The sequence below is a fragment of the Nilaparvata lugens genome, chromosome 8, assembly GCF_014356525.2.
Source record: "Nilaparvata lugens isolate BPH chromosome 8, ASM1435652v1, whole genome shotgun sequence".
NCBI lineage: Eukaryota > Metazoa > Arthropoda > Insecta > Hemiptera > Delphacidae > Nilaparvata > Nilaparvata lugens.
The window spans coordinates 35,974,985-35,989,263 of NC_052511.1; the positions used below are offsets into that span (position 1 = coordinate 35,974,985).

General features: G+C 33.4%; 1 protein-coding gene across 1 annotated transcript in view; it reads left to right on the plus strand.

The window, feature by feature from the left end:
- The window catches only part of LOC111055728 (chitotriosidase-1), a 176,708-nt gene that overhangs the window by 133,518 nt on the left and 28,911 nt on the right, over positions 1–14,279 (plus strand). The window contains exons 2-3 of the mRNA XM_039434647.1: positions 5,732–5,813; positions 13,438–13,613. Of these exons, the coding sequence (XP_039290581.1) occupies positions 5,732–5,813; positions 13,438–13,613 (258 nt within the window). The remainder of the gene's footprint in view (positions 1–5,731; positions 5,814–13,437; positions 13,614–14,279) is intronic.

Genomic DNA, 14,279 nt, shown 5'->3' on the forward strand with positions numbered 1-14,279 from the left:
GTATACATATCGCGTATGAAATGTAGAGAATTAATTGAATTTATTTTTAAAGAAAAAATCATGTAACTAGGTCTTTCCGCTGAGATTCTGCAGAGCGTTCAAGTTACGCGTATGTTTGAGAATGCAGCACTTTACCACCAATTTTAGTCTGAATTTCGGCCATAGTAGGCTACACAGCTACACTTGAAAAATATTATCCACTACCTGAAAAATAGTAATCACTACCGGCTCCTGAAAAAAAGAAGTAAAACAATCGCACACGCAAAAACGCGTTTTAATAGGGACTTTGAAAATATCCACACGCTAACGAAATATGCGCACGTATACAAGTATAAGTAAGTGCAACGGCATGCGTATCACCCCGCGAGGGGTACCTTGCCTATCTGCCGGTTCAAGGTCGCGTAGGCAAAGCTACAGGACGACTACTGTACTTCGGTTAATTTAGTAGGAAAATCTATTCTCAAGTCTCCTTTCAATTCTACACTCTGCTTGAAGAACAGCTCAACTAAAAATTACGTCAATAACAATAAAAATTACGTCAGTTGGGAACAATTTTTGGATAACAATTATTCATTCTTGACCCCCTCCTGATCAGGCAAAGCAGAGAAAACTTAAACGGATATAGTTGAATTAGTAAATCAGTTTGAAAGATTGTTTCATTCTATGGCAACAATTTATAATCCAACTCATAACTCTGCTAGTAGATGGCAGCAAATGTTGGGTCAAATTTCCAACTCCAGCAACTCTCTCCTGATTGGTTGACATTGACAGTTTGTGATGAATGTTACTCCGAAAGGTAGCAGCAAGTGCTGGGTCATGATCTGAAATTTAGACAAGCTATAACTCACAAAACACAATCACTCCATTTATTGATACAAGGGAGATCTTTAATCAACAGGAGCAAATAATAAGGTTATCAGTTTTCTAATCAACAAGATTTATCATTGTAATATTCATAAGTATTGAGCATTATTGGGATTGAATCATTCTTTCAATTACCGTACCATCTAAGAAGAGTTCTAAGGCCCGGTTGCACAAAAACTTGTTGAATCTCATTCATGATTGAATTCCAAGAGAGCCTATTAGAGAATGTTTTTCTGAATGCTTCTCTGATTGGTTCTCATGGCATTTAATCGAGATTAAAAGTTAACAGACTTTTGTGCAACTGGGTGTAGGTGTTCTTATTCTTTGGATCATAATTCCAAGCTTATCAAGTCACGTTTGTTATACTATAATTCATTTGAAGTTTAAGCCACCAACTGATTCAATTCAGTTAAGCTTTTACTGTGCAAACAGCCCTTAGACGTGTTATTCTTCCATGTGTTTTCCAGTTTATTCTTCATCTTAAGTTAGATACTACTTACTTCATTGCCGTATTCGGATAAATTCTTGAGAAAGAAGAAAACCATCTAGGATGAAATAATATATATCCCAATATTTCCAGCAAGAAACAAGCATTTTGTATGCCAATCCACTTATATTTGATACCGCCAATAAACTGTGGAAAGGTACAACAATAAAATAAAATATCATGCAGTGAAATCTGTCTAACTAGAAACAACTCAACCTTCCTCTTGCATAATATCACCTAGCTCTATAGAATACCAAATAGTACCCAATAGACTACTGAAATCTGATACTAATCGCGAAAATGTTATATCAGTGAGTGAAGAGGAGAATTCATAAAATATCTATAGTGAAATTCACTTTCAACTGTCAGCATCCCTAGTGAATAACATCGCTGCTTCCCATTCAAATAATGCAGACAGTTTTCTCTTGAGTTGAATTTCATAAAATGGTTGAAGTAGGTCATAACAATCGTAGAAACTAAATAAAATGAATACAGTAACCTATTCTTGACAAGTATTTTAATATATAACTAACACCACAGAATACAAGATAAATGCTGTATTCTAAATATATGCTATATTCTGTGCTAACACTCGTTGAAAAAGAATGAGATAAACATGCAAATACATATTATCAACTCGTGTTTTCAAAACAGGTTGCAATAAACAATAATCTCTGGTGAACATCTTCCATTTGAAACTAAGCTTATAGGCAAAATATCATGTTCGATATATTTAGGTCAAGTACCTTTTTTATTGTTCGCGAAAAATATATTATTAATATATCTTGGGTACAGTAAGATATTATCTACCTCTCAATGTCAGTATTGGTTAAACGGGTAGCGTTGGTGTTAGCTATAAGGATCACTGACAATTTGTGGTGATTCTCATCGGTGGATTTGGCAAAAGCCTATCATTTGAATTTATGAAGTTTGGGTTGAAGATCATCGAGCATCAAGCTTGTAACAAACTATGTCCATTATCAAATTTATGAATTTCCAATCTCAAAATTGGCAAAAGCCTTTGATTTGTATCTTATGTAGTTTCGGTTTATCATCATCGAGCTTCTTCTAGCTTGTATGAAACGATGTGCATATTTTATCAAATTTATGAATTTCCAATCTCAAAATTGGCAAAAGCTTTTAATTTGTATTTTATGTAGTTTCGGTTTATCATCATTGAGCTTCTTCTAGCTTGTGAGAAACGATGTGCATATTTTATCAAATTTATGAATTTCTCATCTCAAAATTGGCGAAAGCCTTTGATTTGTGTTTTATGTAGTTTGGGTTGAACAACACCAAACATCAAACCTGTAACAGACGATGTGCATATTTTATCAAATTTATAAATTTCTAATCTAACAACGAAAATCATCTTGTGAAAAGGATTCTGCAATAATTGATGATGCTTTGAACTTATCAAAGCATTCATTCAAGCCGTGAGTCGTGCTTAGAAAACTAAGCATCTTCTAATAAAGCAACGTCTCTGCTTACTTTCATCACTTCATGACTCCATAATTTAAATCATGCACTTTCAAGACAAATTATGGACGATCATGATAGTAAGCCTCAATGTTTCCCAGTTTGTTTCCATACTGGAACAAGGTTGTGTGAGAAATTATTGTACTCGAAACGTTTCATGATTGGTTTATTCTTATTGGTGTGAGAAATCATATTCTCGATAAGTTTAATGATTGGTTTATTCATTCTCTTGTGAGAAATTATTATATCCGATACGTTTCATGGTTGATTTATTCATATTGGTGTGAGAAATCATATTCTCAATAAGTTTCAAGATTGGTTTATTCATCCTAACATAAACTATCATATCGGATACTCCTTATCACAGATTATAGATACTGGTATTCCGTTCCTCTATGTTTTATATGATTGGTTTATGTGAAAGACTCAAAAGCTACTGATGATATTCACATCCAATGTAAATTACAAAACAATATTTATTGAGCGTTTGCTCAGGTGTGAAGTTGTAACACTGCTATTAACCAAAGTACACTTTGATACAATCGTGTTGTATTCAAAATTCTGCAATATAATCATCAAAAGGTAATCAGGTATTTGAATTTGAATCATCATTGATGAGCAATTATTAGTTTTAGAAAGGGATAAAGGTTGTTGATAGCGTACGTTACTCTTGAAATTTTTTCAAGCTACTTTCAAAATCGAAGGTCTTCTTCAATCTATGAGAAACCTGGATTGAAAAGAAGTGAGATGACAGGAGAAAAAGGATTGGATCTGAAGTATTTTTTCTTGTGAAGGACATAGGATGCTCCAGTATAAGGACAATAACGTTTAATTTCATGAGAATGGGAAATTGTGATATTCTCTGGTCAGGTACAATCATTCCATTATTTGTTCCTGGATTGGAAATGATGAGATACCTAGCGATCCTGAGACTTAGAGGAGAATTATACAAGAAAAACTGAATAAAAGATGGAGATGAGGACGAAAATGACGTTTAATTTAATGAGAATTAGAAACTGCAATACTATCTGTTGGTGTACCAGTATTCCATCATTTGTTTCTTGATTGGAAATGATTGAGGTACTTAGCGTGCCTGACAGTTAGAGAAGAATTACACAAGAAAAAACTGAGGAATGGAGAAGAAAAAGAAGATGGAGGATAAGAGATTGTTCTAGAAACGACAAGAAGGTTACAGTAAAATGGAGAAAACGTTCAGGTACAAAGAAGTAAATGGGGAAAAAATGGGAAGAAAATCAAATAGAGGAAAGAGAAAAAGGAGAAGAAGAATAACTCAGGAGGAGAACACAGGAGAAGGAAGAGGAGAATAATAATAAGAAGAAGAACACAGGAAAAGGAAGAGGAGAAGAAGATGAAATATAAAAACTCAAGAGAAGAAGGAGAAGAACACATATGACGTAGAAAAAGAAGGAAGAGGAGGAGGAGGAGAAGGAGGGGAAGGAGGAGGAGAAGAAAAAGACGATGGAAAAGAAGAAGAGCATCAGCTACAACAACAAAAAGAAAAGTAGAATTAGTGGAATGTTTTAAAGTGGTCACATTCAAAAATGAATAGTGGAGGATTTGCAGAAAGAGAGACTACTTGCTCACAAGGACTCTATGAATAGCATAAAACTAATCAATTAGGCTTCATTCAATAATTCAATAGGATATTGTACCGTGGAGCATTAGGATGGGTCATCTGCATTGAATATTTATTAGAATTAGTTCAAGAGCGATGATTATGTTCAAGGATTAGAAATCAAAGGACGAGTCTTTGAAAAAGGAGACAGAAGATAATCCCAGTTACTTGGAATAATCAATCAATCCTACTTTAAAATAGAGAATAGAGAGTACCAATGGAGAATAGCAAATGAAAAGTGAACGATTCAAAAGATAGAGAGATTTATATGATATTCCATTGAATATTTTATTGCTAATTTGGTTTGAATCTTATCACATTGAGAGAATTCAATATAGACTACTGTATTAAATTTTTTTTAAGAAATAATGAGCTTGTATGACTCATCAACAGGTTTGGTACGTGTGAAACTTTTTAAAAAATATTTAAACTATTTACAGAATATTCGATTGCAATATAAATCGATGAATTTCAATATTAGCTTGTATGAATGGTGAACAGGTTTCACCAGTTCATACTTGTACTAGTAGTTCTGTGAACAGTAGACCTCGCGCTCAGTGAGTTACATTGACCTGTTGTTATGTTTTCTCTAAAATTAATAAATAATTTATCAATTAAAAATGTCTAGAAGAAATCCTAAATAAACATAGAGCTTTCTCTCCTATATCGTACCGTGACGTGTCGTCCCGGAATGTGAGTGTGAGCGCTGTTATCAGGTCTGGCTGCAACTGTCTACAACGTTGATGGAAAGATACAATTTTCAAGATGTTCGATGATTTTGAACGGGTAGTATTATAATCAACTGTCTACTAACGTTAATGGAAAGATATATTTTCAGGATGTTCGATGTTTTTGAACGGGTAGTATTATAGTCCACTAGACAGCTGATTTATGATGAAGAATAGTCTGATTTTTACGGTAATATTGGCGTATGAAGGAGGCTCCTTTTTCCTTTTATATTATTCTTGAAATGCAAAATTTCCAAAAACCTTGTATATACGTCGACGCGTAATTTAAAAAGGAACATACCTGTCAAATTTCATGAAAATCTATTACCGCGTTTCGCCGTAAATGCGCAACATAAAAACATTTAAACATTAAGAGAAATTCCAAACCCTCGACTTGAAACTTAGACCTCACTTCGCTCGGTCAATTATAGAGTTTATTGAACACAGTGTAACAGTTTATTAGAGAAATAGTCCATTGCAATATGAGTTGATAATGAATAATATTTTTTTCTAATTTGATAAATTTATTTGTTTCAGATGTTAGAAAGGAGATTAGCTCAGGCACTGTTAGTATGTTTCGCAATTGTGGCCATTTCACACACAACAGACACAACTCAAAGTAAGTTAATTATCTTTCATCATTTATCATAATACAATCATAACTTTATCATATACAATATTATTGGTGGATTTCAAAGAAGTTGTTCCAGGATATTACACCATTATCATTATCTAGTGGACTGAAAATTCAAACATTGAGCATTAGAATATCGTACGGGTGAAGCCCTACGATTGGCCGATAGACAAGACACGCCTCAGTATTCCAAATATGGTTATGAGAACCGCTGGAAAATAACCAATGAAGAGTAACTTAGCAGGCCCAACCGCGCAAACTAAATGAATGATATGAGAAAGAATGGAAGAATATTATACTACCTATTTGAAAACCAGTAAACACGTAGGTCTACATACAGAAACTACAACAAAATAATATTTTTTTGGACTCAGGGGACCATAAAACATAAACTTGGGCTACCTTAAATTTATTTGGAAAGCATTAATTTCCTATTACCAATTGTAGAAGAAAGAACAAGGGAAGTGGAAGAAAACTAATGAGAGTAAAATTGATGTAATATATTCTGATTGGGTAGAGAAGCTGGATTCAGAATCAAATAAGAAATCTTTTTAGAATGAACTGTTAGATGTTCTTATTAACTTGAAATAAACTACTTGACGAATAAATTGCTTGACGAAGAATATATTGAAGGAATGAACCAGTTTGAATCAGAATAATTGGAACTGAGATTTTATAATGTAAGCGACTATAGTTGAACGAAAAGTCATATAGCAGTAATCCAACAGCCCGCATAATTAAATCATGCTAAATTTTGCTGGAACTTGCCACATTAGGAGCAAAATAACTACTATACAAACTTGTATTCAAAATTGAATCATTTATGAATTCATTGCAAAATCTTGGAGATAATCTTGACATCGTCGTATCTCGGTATGGTATTGACCTTTTAAACTTCAGTATTCTGAATAGAAAAAGTAACCGATTCAAGTTGAGAAGTTTGAGACAAAAATATCAATGACCCAATGATCTTATTCAAATGTCAAGGGAAAATTGCCAAATCGATTTAGAAAAATAAAACATCGAAAAATCACCCCAACATTGTTTTATGGAGCATTAAAACTTAATTTTATTGGCTTGATCTTTTAAACAAGATTGGGTCTATGTTGGGGACAAAATGCTTGGTCATGTTTTGTCAATAAACAATTAATTTTTATCTTTTTCTTTGCAGCTCTAAACTGGATATTCCTTTTTTTATACGTTATCTAATGTTGTATTCAAACAATTTCAATTTCACAAGCTGGAGGGAAAATCTTATTCAAAGCTGTCGTAGAGCCTTCAAGAATTAGGATTTTAGAGTTTATGATTCCAAGTATTGAGGTATAGTTCTTATTTTGAGAGCCAGTCTGCTCTGAAGCATGGTCATTATTTATAGTGTAACTATGTAGTATATCTTTGTCCATGTCTGAAGTGAAACTTGTAGAAAAAGTTGAACTACTCGAAAATAAACGGTACAAAAATTTATTAAACTTTTCCCAAATTTTAGTTCAATCAAAGCAACAGGCTATTCCAATATTTTCTGTGTATTTCTCAGCATTATTTAAGGGGCTGATATAACGCCATTCGTGTAACTCAAAAAGTTAAAGAATATTGGAGAAGAAACTCGCCCTGACAAACTGTAGACAAAAATAATTGAGAATCATCTTACAACAATAATCGAAACCTTATCCCAGATAGTGATCTATTTCTTCAACTCTCGTAGACTATTTTCTCTGGTGTGTTATCACAGCCTGTTTGGAACTGTGGAATTATTGATCCTGGTGATTAGAATATTGTTTCTAATAATAAATAATAATTGCAATAATCTAAACATTAACCTACAATACCTCTGATCATTATAGTCACAATATGAATGAAACCAAGAATATTCGAGTTACAAGATACCAAGACTGATATGAATAACATATTATATCACCATCAAAGCCGATCACAAATTGAAAAAATAAACACTTTTTTGGACTCAGGGGACCTTGAAACGTATAGAAATTCAAAAATTGGGGTACCTTAATTTTTTTTGAAAAGCAATACTCTCCTTACCTATGGTAATAGGGCAAGTAAAGTAAAAAATGGGACTAATTTCTGCAGGGGTTCATTTAATAACCTGTACGCTCAAGATACTTCGAGCGGAATAAATATAGACTAAAGAATCAACACACCATTTTAATGTTCCATACATTGAAATGATCAAATAGACTACGACCAAAATAAATTACAAAGATCCCCATTAAAACAATCACAAGTTGACAAATTGGGAATAATTTGTACAGAGGTACGTTCAATAACCTATACGTTCAAGATACTTTGAGCAGGATAAATAATGAGAATCAATACATCATTTTGATGGTTCATACATTGAAATGATCAAATAGACTTCGACCAAAATAAATTACAAAGATCCCCATTAAAACAATCACAAGTTGACAAATTGGGAATAATTTGTACAGAGGTACGTTCAATAACCTATACGTTCAAGATACTTTGAGCAGGATAAATAATGAGAATCAATACATCATTTTGATGGTTCATACATTGAAATGATCAAATAGACTTCGACCAAAATAAATTACAAAGATCCCTATTCAAAACAATCACAAATTGGGAATAATTTGTGCAGAGGTACGATCTATAACCTATACGTTCAAGATACTTTGATCAGAACAAATAATAAGAATCAACATGAACCATTTTAATGTTTCATATAACGAAATGCAGTCAACTAATTCACTGATTCACTAATTGACTATAGATTAGATTCACCATTATTGACTGCATATAACTCTATTCTTTATTCATTCATTCATACGAGTACATCATCAGAAATGAAAGGGAGAGAAAAAAATAAGGTAACCTTGTGCTATTCCTCTTCCAAATTTAGATAAGGTTACACAAAGGAAGAGAAAAATAAGGTAACCCTGTGCTATTCCTCTCCCAAATTTTGATAAGGTTACACCAAGGGAGAGAAAAATAAGGTAACCTTGGGCTATCCCTCTCCCAAATATAGATAAGGTTACGCAAAGGGAGAGAAAAAATAAGATAGCCTTGTGCTATTCCTCTCCCAAATTTAGATAAGGTTACGCAAAGGGAGGGAAAAAATTAGGTAACCTTGTGCTATTCCTCTCCCAAATTTAGATAAGGTTACACCAAGGGAGAGTAAAATAAGATAGCCTTGTGCTATTTCTCTCCCAAACTTAGATAAGGTTACGCAAAGGGAGAGAAAAATAGGGTAACCTTGTGCTATTCCTCTCCCAAATTTAGATAAGGTTATGCAAAGGGAGAGAAAAAATAAGGTAACCTTGTGCTATTCCTCTCCCAAATTTAGATAAGGTTAGGCAAAGGGAGAGAAAAAATAAGGTAACCTTGTGCTATTCCTCTCCCAAATTTAGATAAGGTTATGCAAAGGGAGAGAAAAAATAAGGTAACCTTGTGCTATTCCTCTCCCAAATATAGATAAGGTTACACAAAGGGAGAGAAAAATAAGGTAACCTTGTGCTATTCCTCTCCCAAATTAAGATAAGGTTACGCAAAGGGGGCGAAAAATAAGGTAACCTTGTGCTATTCCTCTCCCAAATTTAGATAAGGTTACACATAGGTTAGTCCGAGATAAATTTATAACTGCATATAAAACATCAAAATAGTGAGCTGATGCATCGCAGTTCGGAATTGATTAAGAAACCATCATCATAAGAACTATCATTTGAAGAAATGAAGACCCACAAAATCCGTTAATCCTCTCCAACAAGTTTTCCGTTACTATTGACAAGGTCAGGATCGCAGACACGCAGAAGAAAGTATTCATAGCAAAGACCGGTAGTCCGCTAGACAAAACCTGTAACTAATGAAAGTGATTCCATTTCAGTGAAAGTCACCCACTAAGTACCTACCCAACGGCTGTCGGTTTCAATTCTAACAACACTAATTCACATCATGTTCACAGTGAGACTCAAATCAAAATGTCAGCATTGGATGGATGTGAGGAAATTGATGATATTAATGAGGAATGCTGACAGTGGACGCTATATTAAGATTGACATTGAGCTGTCAGAATTTTAGATAAATAACATCAATGCTAATAATTTAACATATGCTGACAGTTTGAAGTGAATCCGATTATAATCTGATTGATTTTGAACTGTCAGTGTTCCTTGTACAAAACATCACTGCTTCCCCATTCAACCAATGCTGACAGTTTGAAGTGAATCTAACTATAATCTGATTGATTTTGAACTGGCAGTGCTCCTTGTACAAAACAGCAATGCTTCCCCATTCAACCAATGCTGACAGTTTAAACTGAATCTCACTACATCTTTAACTGCGAGTTTGATTTTTAACTGTCAGTATTCCCCATGAATAAGATCAACGCTCCCCATTCAAACAATGCTGACAGTTTAAAGTGAATCTGACTATAATCTGATTGATTTTCAACTGTCAGTATTCCTCATAAGTAGCATCACTGCTTCCCCATTCAACCAATGCTGACAGTTCAAATTGAATCTCACTTCAGAAGGAAACAAGCTACAAGGCTAACGTAGAGTTGACTTGAGGAATGTGTTAACAAGAACATCTGGATAGATCCACTTTCTTCCCTAATTTCTTGCAAATCAATGATCGATGATGATGTTGATTTCATAATAATTATTGTAGCAAAAGTTACATGGGAGCTGGTAGTTCAAGATATTTTACGCCGGTAGGTTTTTACAGTGTTAATAGATGTGGTTGTGTGGCTTGTTCGGATATGTTAATATCTACTTTCTTTCCTGATCTGTTGCAGTCGAAATGATTGATGATTATTTCGTAATAATGGCTGAAAGTGACTTGTATCTTGTAACTTTGAGGCTCACTGCTTCTTACATTTCTAATGTTGTATGTCACTTGTTTCAATGAATATGTTTAATTGAATGGAAATAACATAACAACAAATTGATAAAATAACTACAGAATAAATCATGATGCTTCTATGCGTCTGATATTTCCCCTAATTTGTTAGGAATTAATAATTATTGATGATAAGCTTCCATAATAATGCTTAAACTTGCATGAAGACTTCTCGCTTTCCACAGTTTAAATAGTCATGTTTATTATTATTATTATTATTATTATTATATTATTATTATTATTATTATTATTATTATTATTATTATTATTATTATTATTATTATTATTATTATTATTTTATTATTATTATATTATTATTATTATTATTATATTATTATTATTATTATTTATTTACACATTGATAGATACACTATCATTTTCAACTATGAATGATTGGGAAAGGAACAACAGGCTTGAAGCCCAAAACTGTTCCTTCCCCAAATTTAGATAGAAATTGTCCGAAAATAGGTTATGTTTGCACTTCATGATTTTTATCCAATTTAGAGTCCAAAATATTTATAAACTAGGAATTTAGAATAGTTGAAAACCAAATTAAATTAGAATACTTCACTAAATCACCACTGATAACTAAAAAATCTGGTGTGGCGCACTCACACAACTTTCCTTGCCGTTATGAAAATTGTTCACCTGACGCTAGTGTTCCCGCGCATCTCAAGTCTACTATTCAAAGATTTGAGCCAGTTGGTGACAGGGCAATTGCACTGGAGACACACGAGGTCTGCTATCTCTTCATAGTGAATGATTTAATAGAATCAACAGTTTCCAATTGAATAATCACATTTTCTCGTATTTCAAGCTTATTTTCAATTTTAGGTGAAAATGTTACTAGACATTAATTGTAGAGATTTTCATGATCAATCTTTTCCACTTGAAATTTCTTGTTTATATTTTATCTGAAACCTGATAATTGGGAATCTAAAATCAAAATTTGCTTAGATGGGGCAGAGCTCCTGAAATTTTTACAGATATGAGACTTGTGGCAGTTGATAGAGCTTATCAATTACTATCTTTAGTATGAATTTAATAGAAATCGTTGGAGCCGTTCGAGAAAATCTCGAAAAACCCTGTTCTTGACAAAATTTTCGCTATTTTAGCTGCCATCTTGAATTGCATTTGATGGAAATTGTTCGTGTCGGATCCTTATAGTGTAAGGACCTAACGTTCCAAATTTCAAGTCATTCCGTTAACAGAATTCCGTCATACACACACACACACACACAGACCAATACCCAAAAACCACTTTTTTGGACTCAGGGGACCTTGAAACGTATAGAAATTTAGAAATATTGTGGTACCTTAATTTTTTTCGAAAAGCAATACTTTCCTTACCTATGGTAATAGGGCAAGGAAAGTAAAAATACTGTATTATACAGTACAGGCGTTTTGGGCGAATTTCTGATGTTTCCACCTGGATTGTACCGTATATATTGTCTATGAATTGATGAATAAATGCATTTTCATTAATTTACTCTGTTCTACAGCCTGCTTATATTTAAAAAGAGTAGTAACTCTTAATGCGTCTTGCAAGTTACACAGAGGAGCTTATCTCCTAATTTCTTCAGTTCACCTTCTTCTATTCTCTGCAGTGTATCTTCTAATGGCAAGGAGTTTATTATTCGTATTTTTTGATATTTTACATTTTCTGATATTTACTGTGATACTCATTTTTTTATCTCGTTGTTCATACAATTCATGAGCGTATCTCCTAATGTCAATGAGCTTACTATTATTTGTATTCATTGTATATATTGTACAAATTCATTGTGATACTAATTTTAAATCTTGTTGTTCTTAAAAGTCATGTTACTTTGGCTGACAACCTTCTCGGTTATGCCAAAATTGAATGGCTTAGTTTGTTTTCTTATTTCCTTGAGTAATTAATTATGCATATAAAATGTTTTTTATGATTTTTTTGTTTCTTATTCTTAGCTTTGTTAAATAAAGGCCTTTTATTCAAGTCATGTTACTTGCTTCGACTACTGAGGAAGAGACTTGTTACAACAACTTCTCAACCAATCCACTTTCTACTAAAATTTGTTACATTTCTAGAAATAATAATGATTCGCTTATAATTATTGCGAGTTGAATTAGAGTTCACAACGTCTCACAGTCAACTTGTAAGCTATAAAACTTGTTTCATTTGCAAAAGAAAGTGGATAACTGAAAAAAGCTGTATTACATGATATGATTTGCGGATGATTATATTTAAACTGAGATTATGATCCAATTACATTCAGATTATACCTGTGATTTGAGTTACCGAATGATCGATTATGTCTAATTGTGGGAGGAAACTATGATTATATCTAATCGGAGTTTCAACCAGTAACCAGAGTTTTGATCTGGCTCTGTTATTGTAGTGTGAGAAAGTAAACTCAGGTATTGCTAAACAAGACAATTACATAGTGAATGAAGAGGAAATGTTCCTGTTTATTAGTATGGATTCATTCAATTATTTAGAAATCTTGAATTAATTACTAAGGATTATAATTGGCAGTTGAATGGTTAGCTTTGGTGAACTTATATTATTTGAGCTACCAAACTAAAAATGAAAATATCTTACAGATATTCAAATCTCATTTGAGGCGAAATTCGAACTTTCAATTATTTTTAGGCATTTTCACTTTATCCAATTATTCATTCTACCAATTTATTTCATCACTGTTCTTTTTCAAGGATCTGTTGACTCTAACATTTTTCTGTTTTGCTTTGTCAGCAGTTAGACGAAGACTACGCAGGCCGTCGACAAGCACAAGTCTCAGCAAAGACCAGGAGGTGTCAGCAAGCGTGAACCGATTCAAGGTGCGCAGTCGCGTCACGTCAGCGCCATCAGTGCTCGCGTCACGCAAGTCGGCGACAGTTGCGCCATCTACAAGCGATGATGGCTACAAGGTGGGGAATACATAATTTCGTTGAATATTAACTTATTTTTGACTGGATAATGGAGAAAATATATAGTTAAGTCCTGTAAAATTGTTGGTTTGAAGCATTCTACAAGCAATGATGGGTATTAAGGTGAGAAAAAGCATTAATTTGTTGAATATAGGTTGATTGATAGTCCAAATATATTAATATTCCAAAAAAGACTGTCCAACAACCCTTAATGACTCTCTAAACTCTGAGAGGGTCAACAACTCTCTATAGGTCCAACAACACCCGTGAGCTCTAATTTGATCCCTTTTGGAAAATTTTGATAAATCAATTTCTCGTCTTCAGATATTACTTTTTAATGTTCAAATAAGGAGCTCTCTATCACCCACATACTTAATCTTTTTGGAGAGGATTCCGCTTGAGTGTAGCTCAGTTCTGTGAACGGTAGACCTCACGCAGTATTCTCATCCACAAGTACCTGATTGAAAGTACAGACCTTACATGGAGATACAGCAATAGACTGGCTTCTCCACACATGTGTGTAATCACTTGTCAGCTGATTTATGATGAATAATTCTATAGTCTGATTTTTACTCTAATATTGGCGTATGAAGGAGGCTCATTCTTCCTTTTATATTATCCTTGAAATGCAAAATTTCCAAACACTTTGTATATACGTCGACGCGC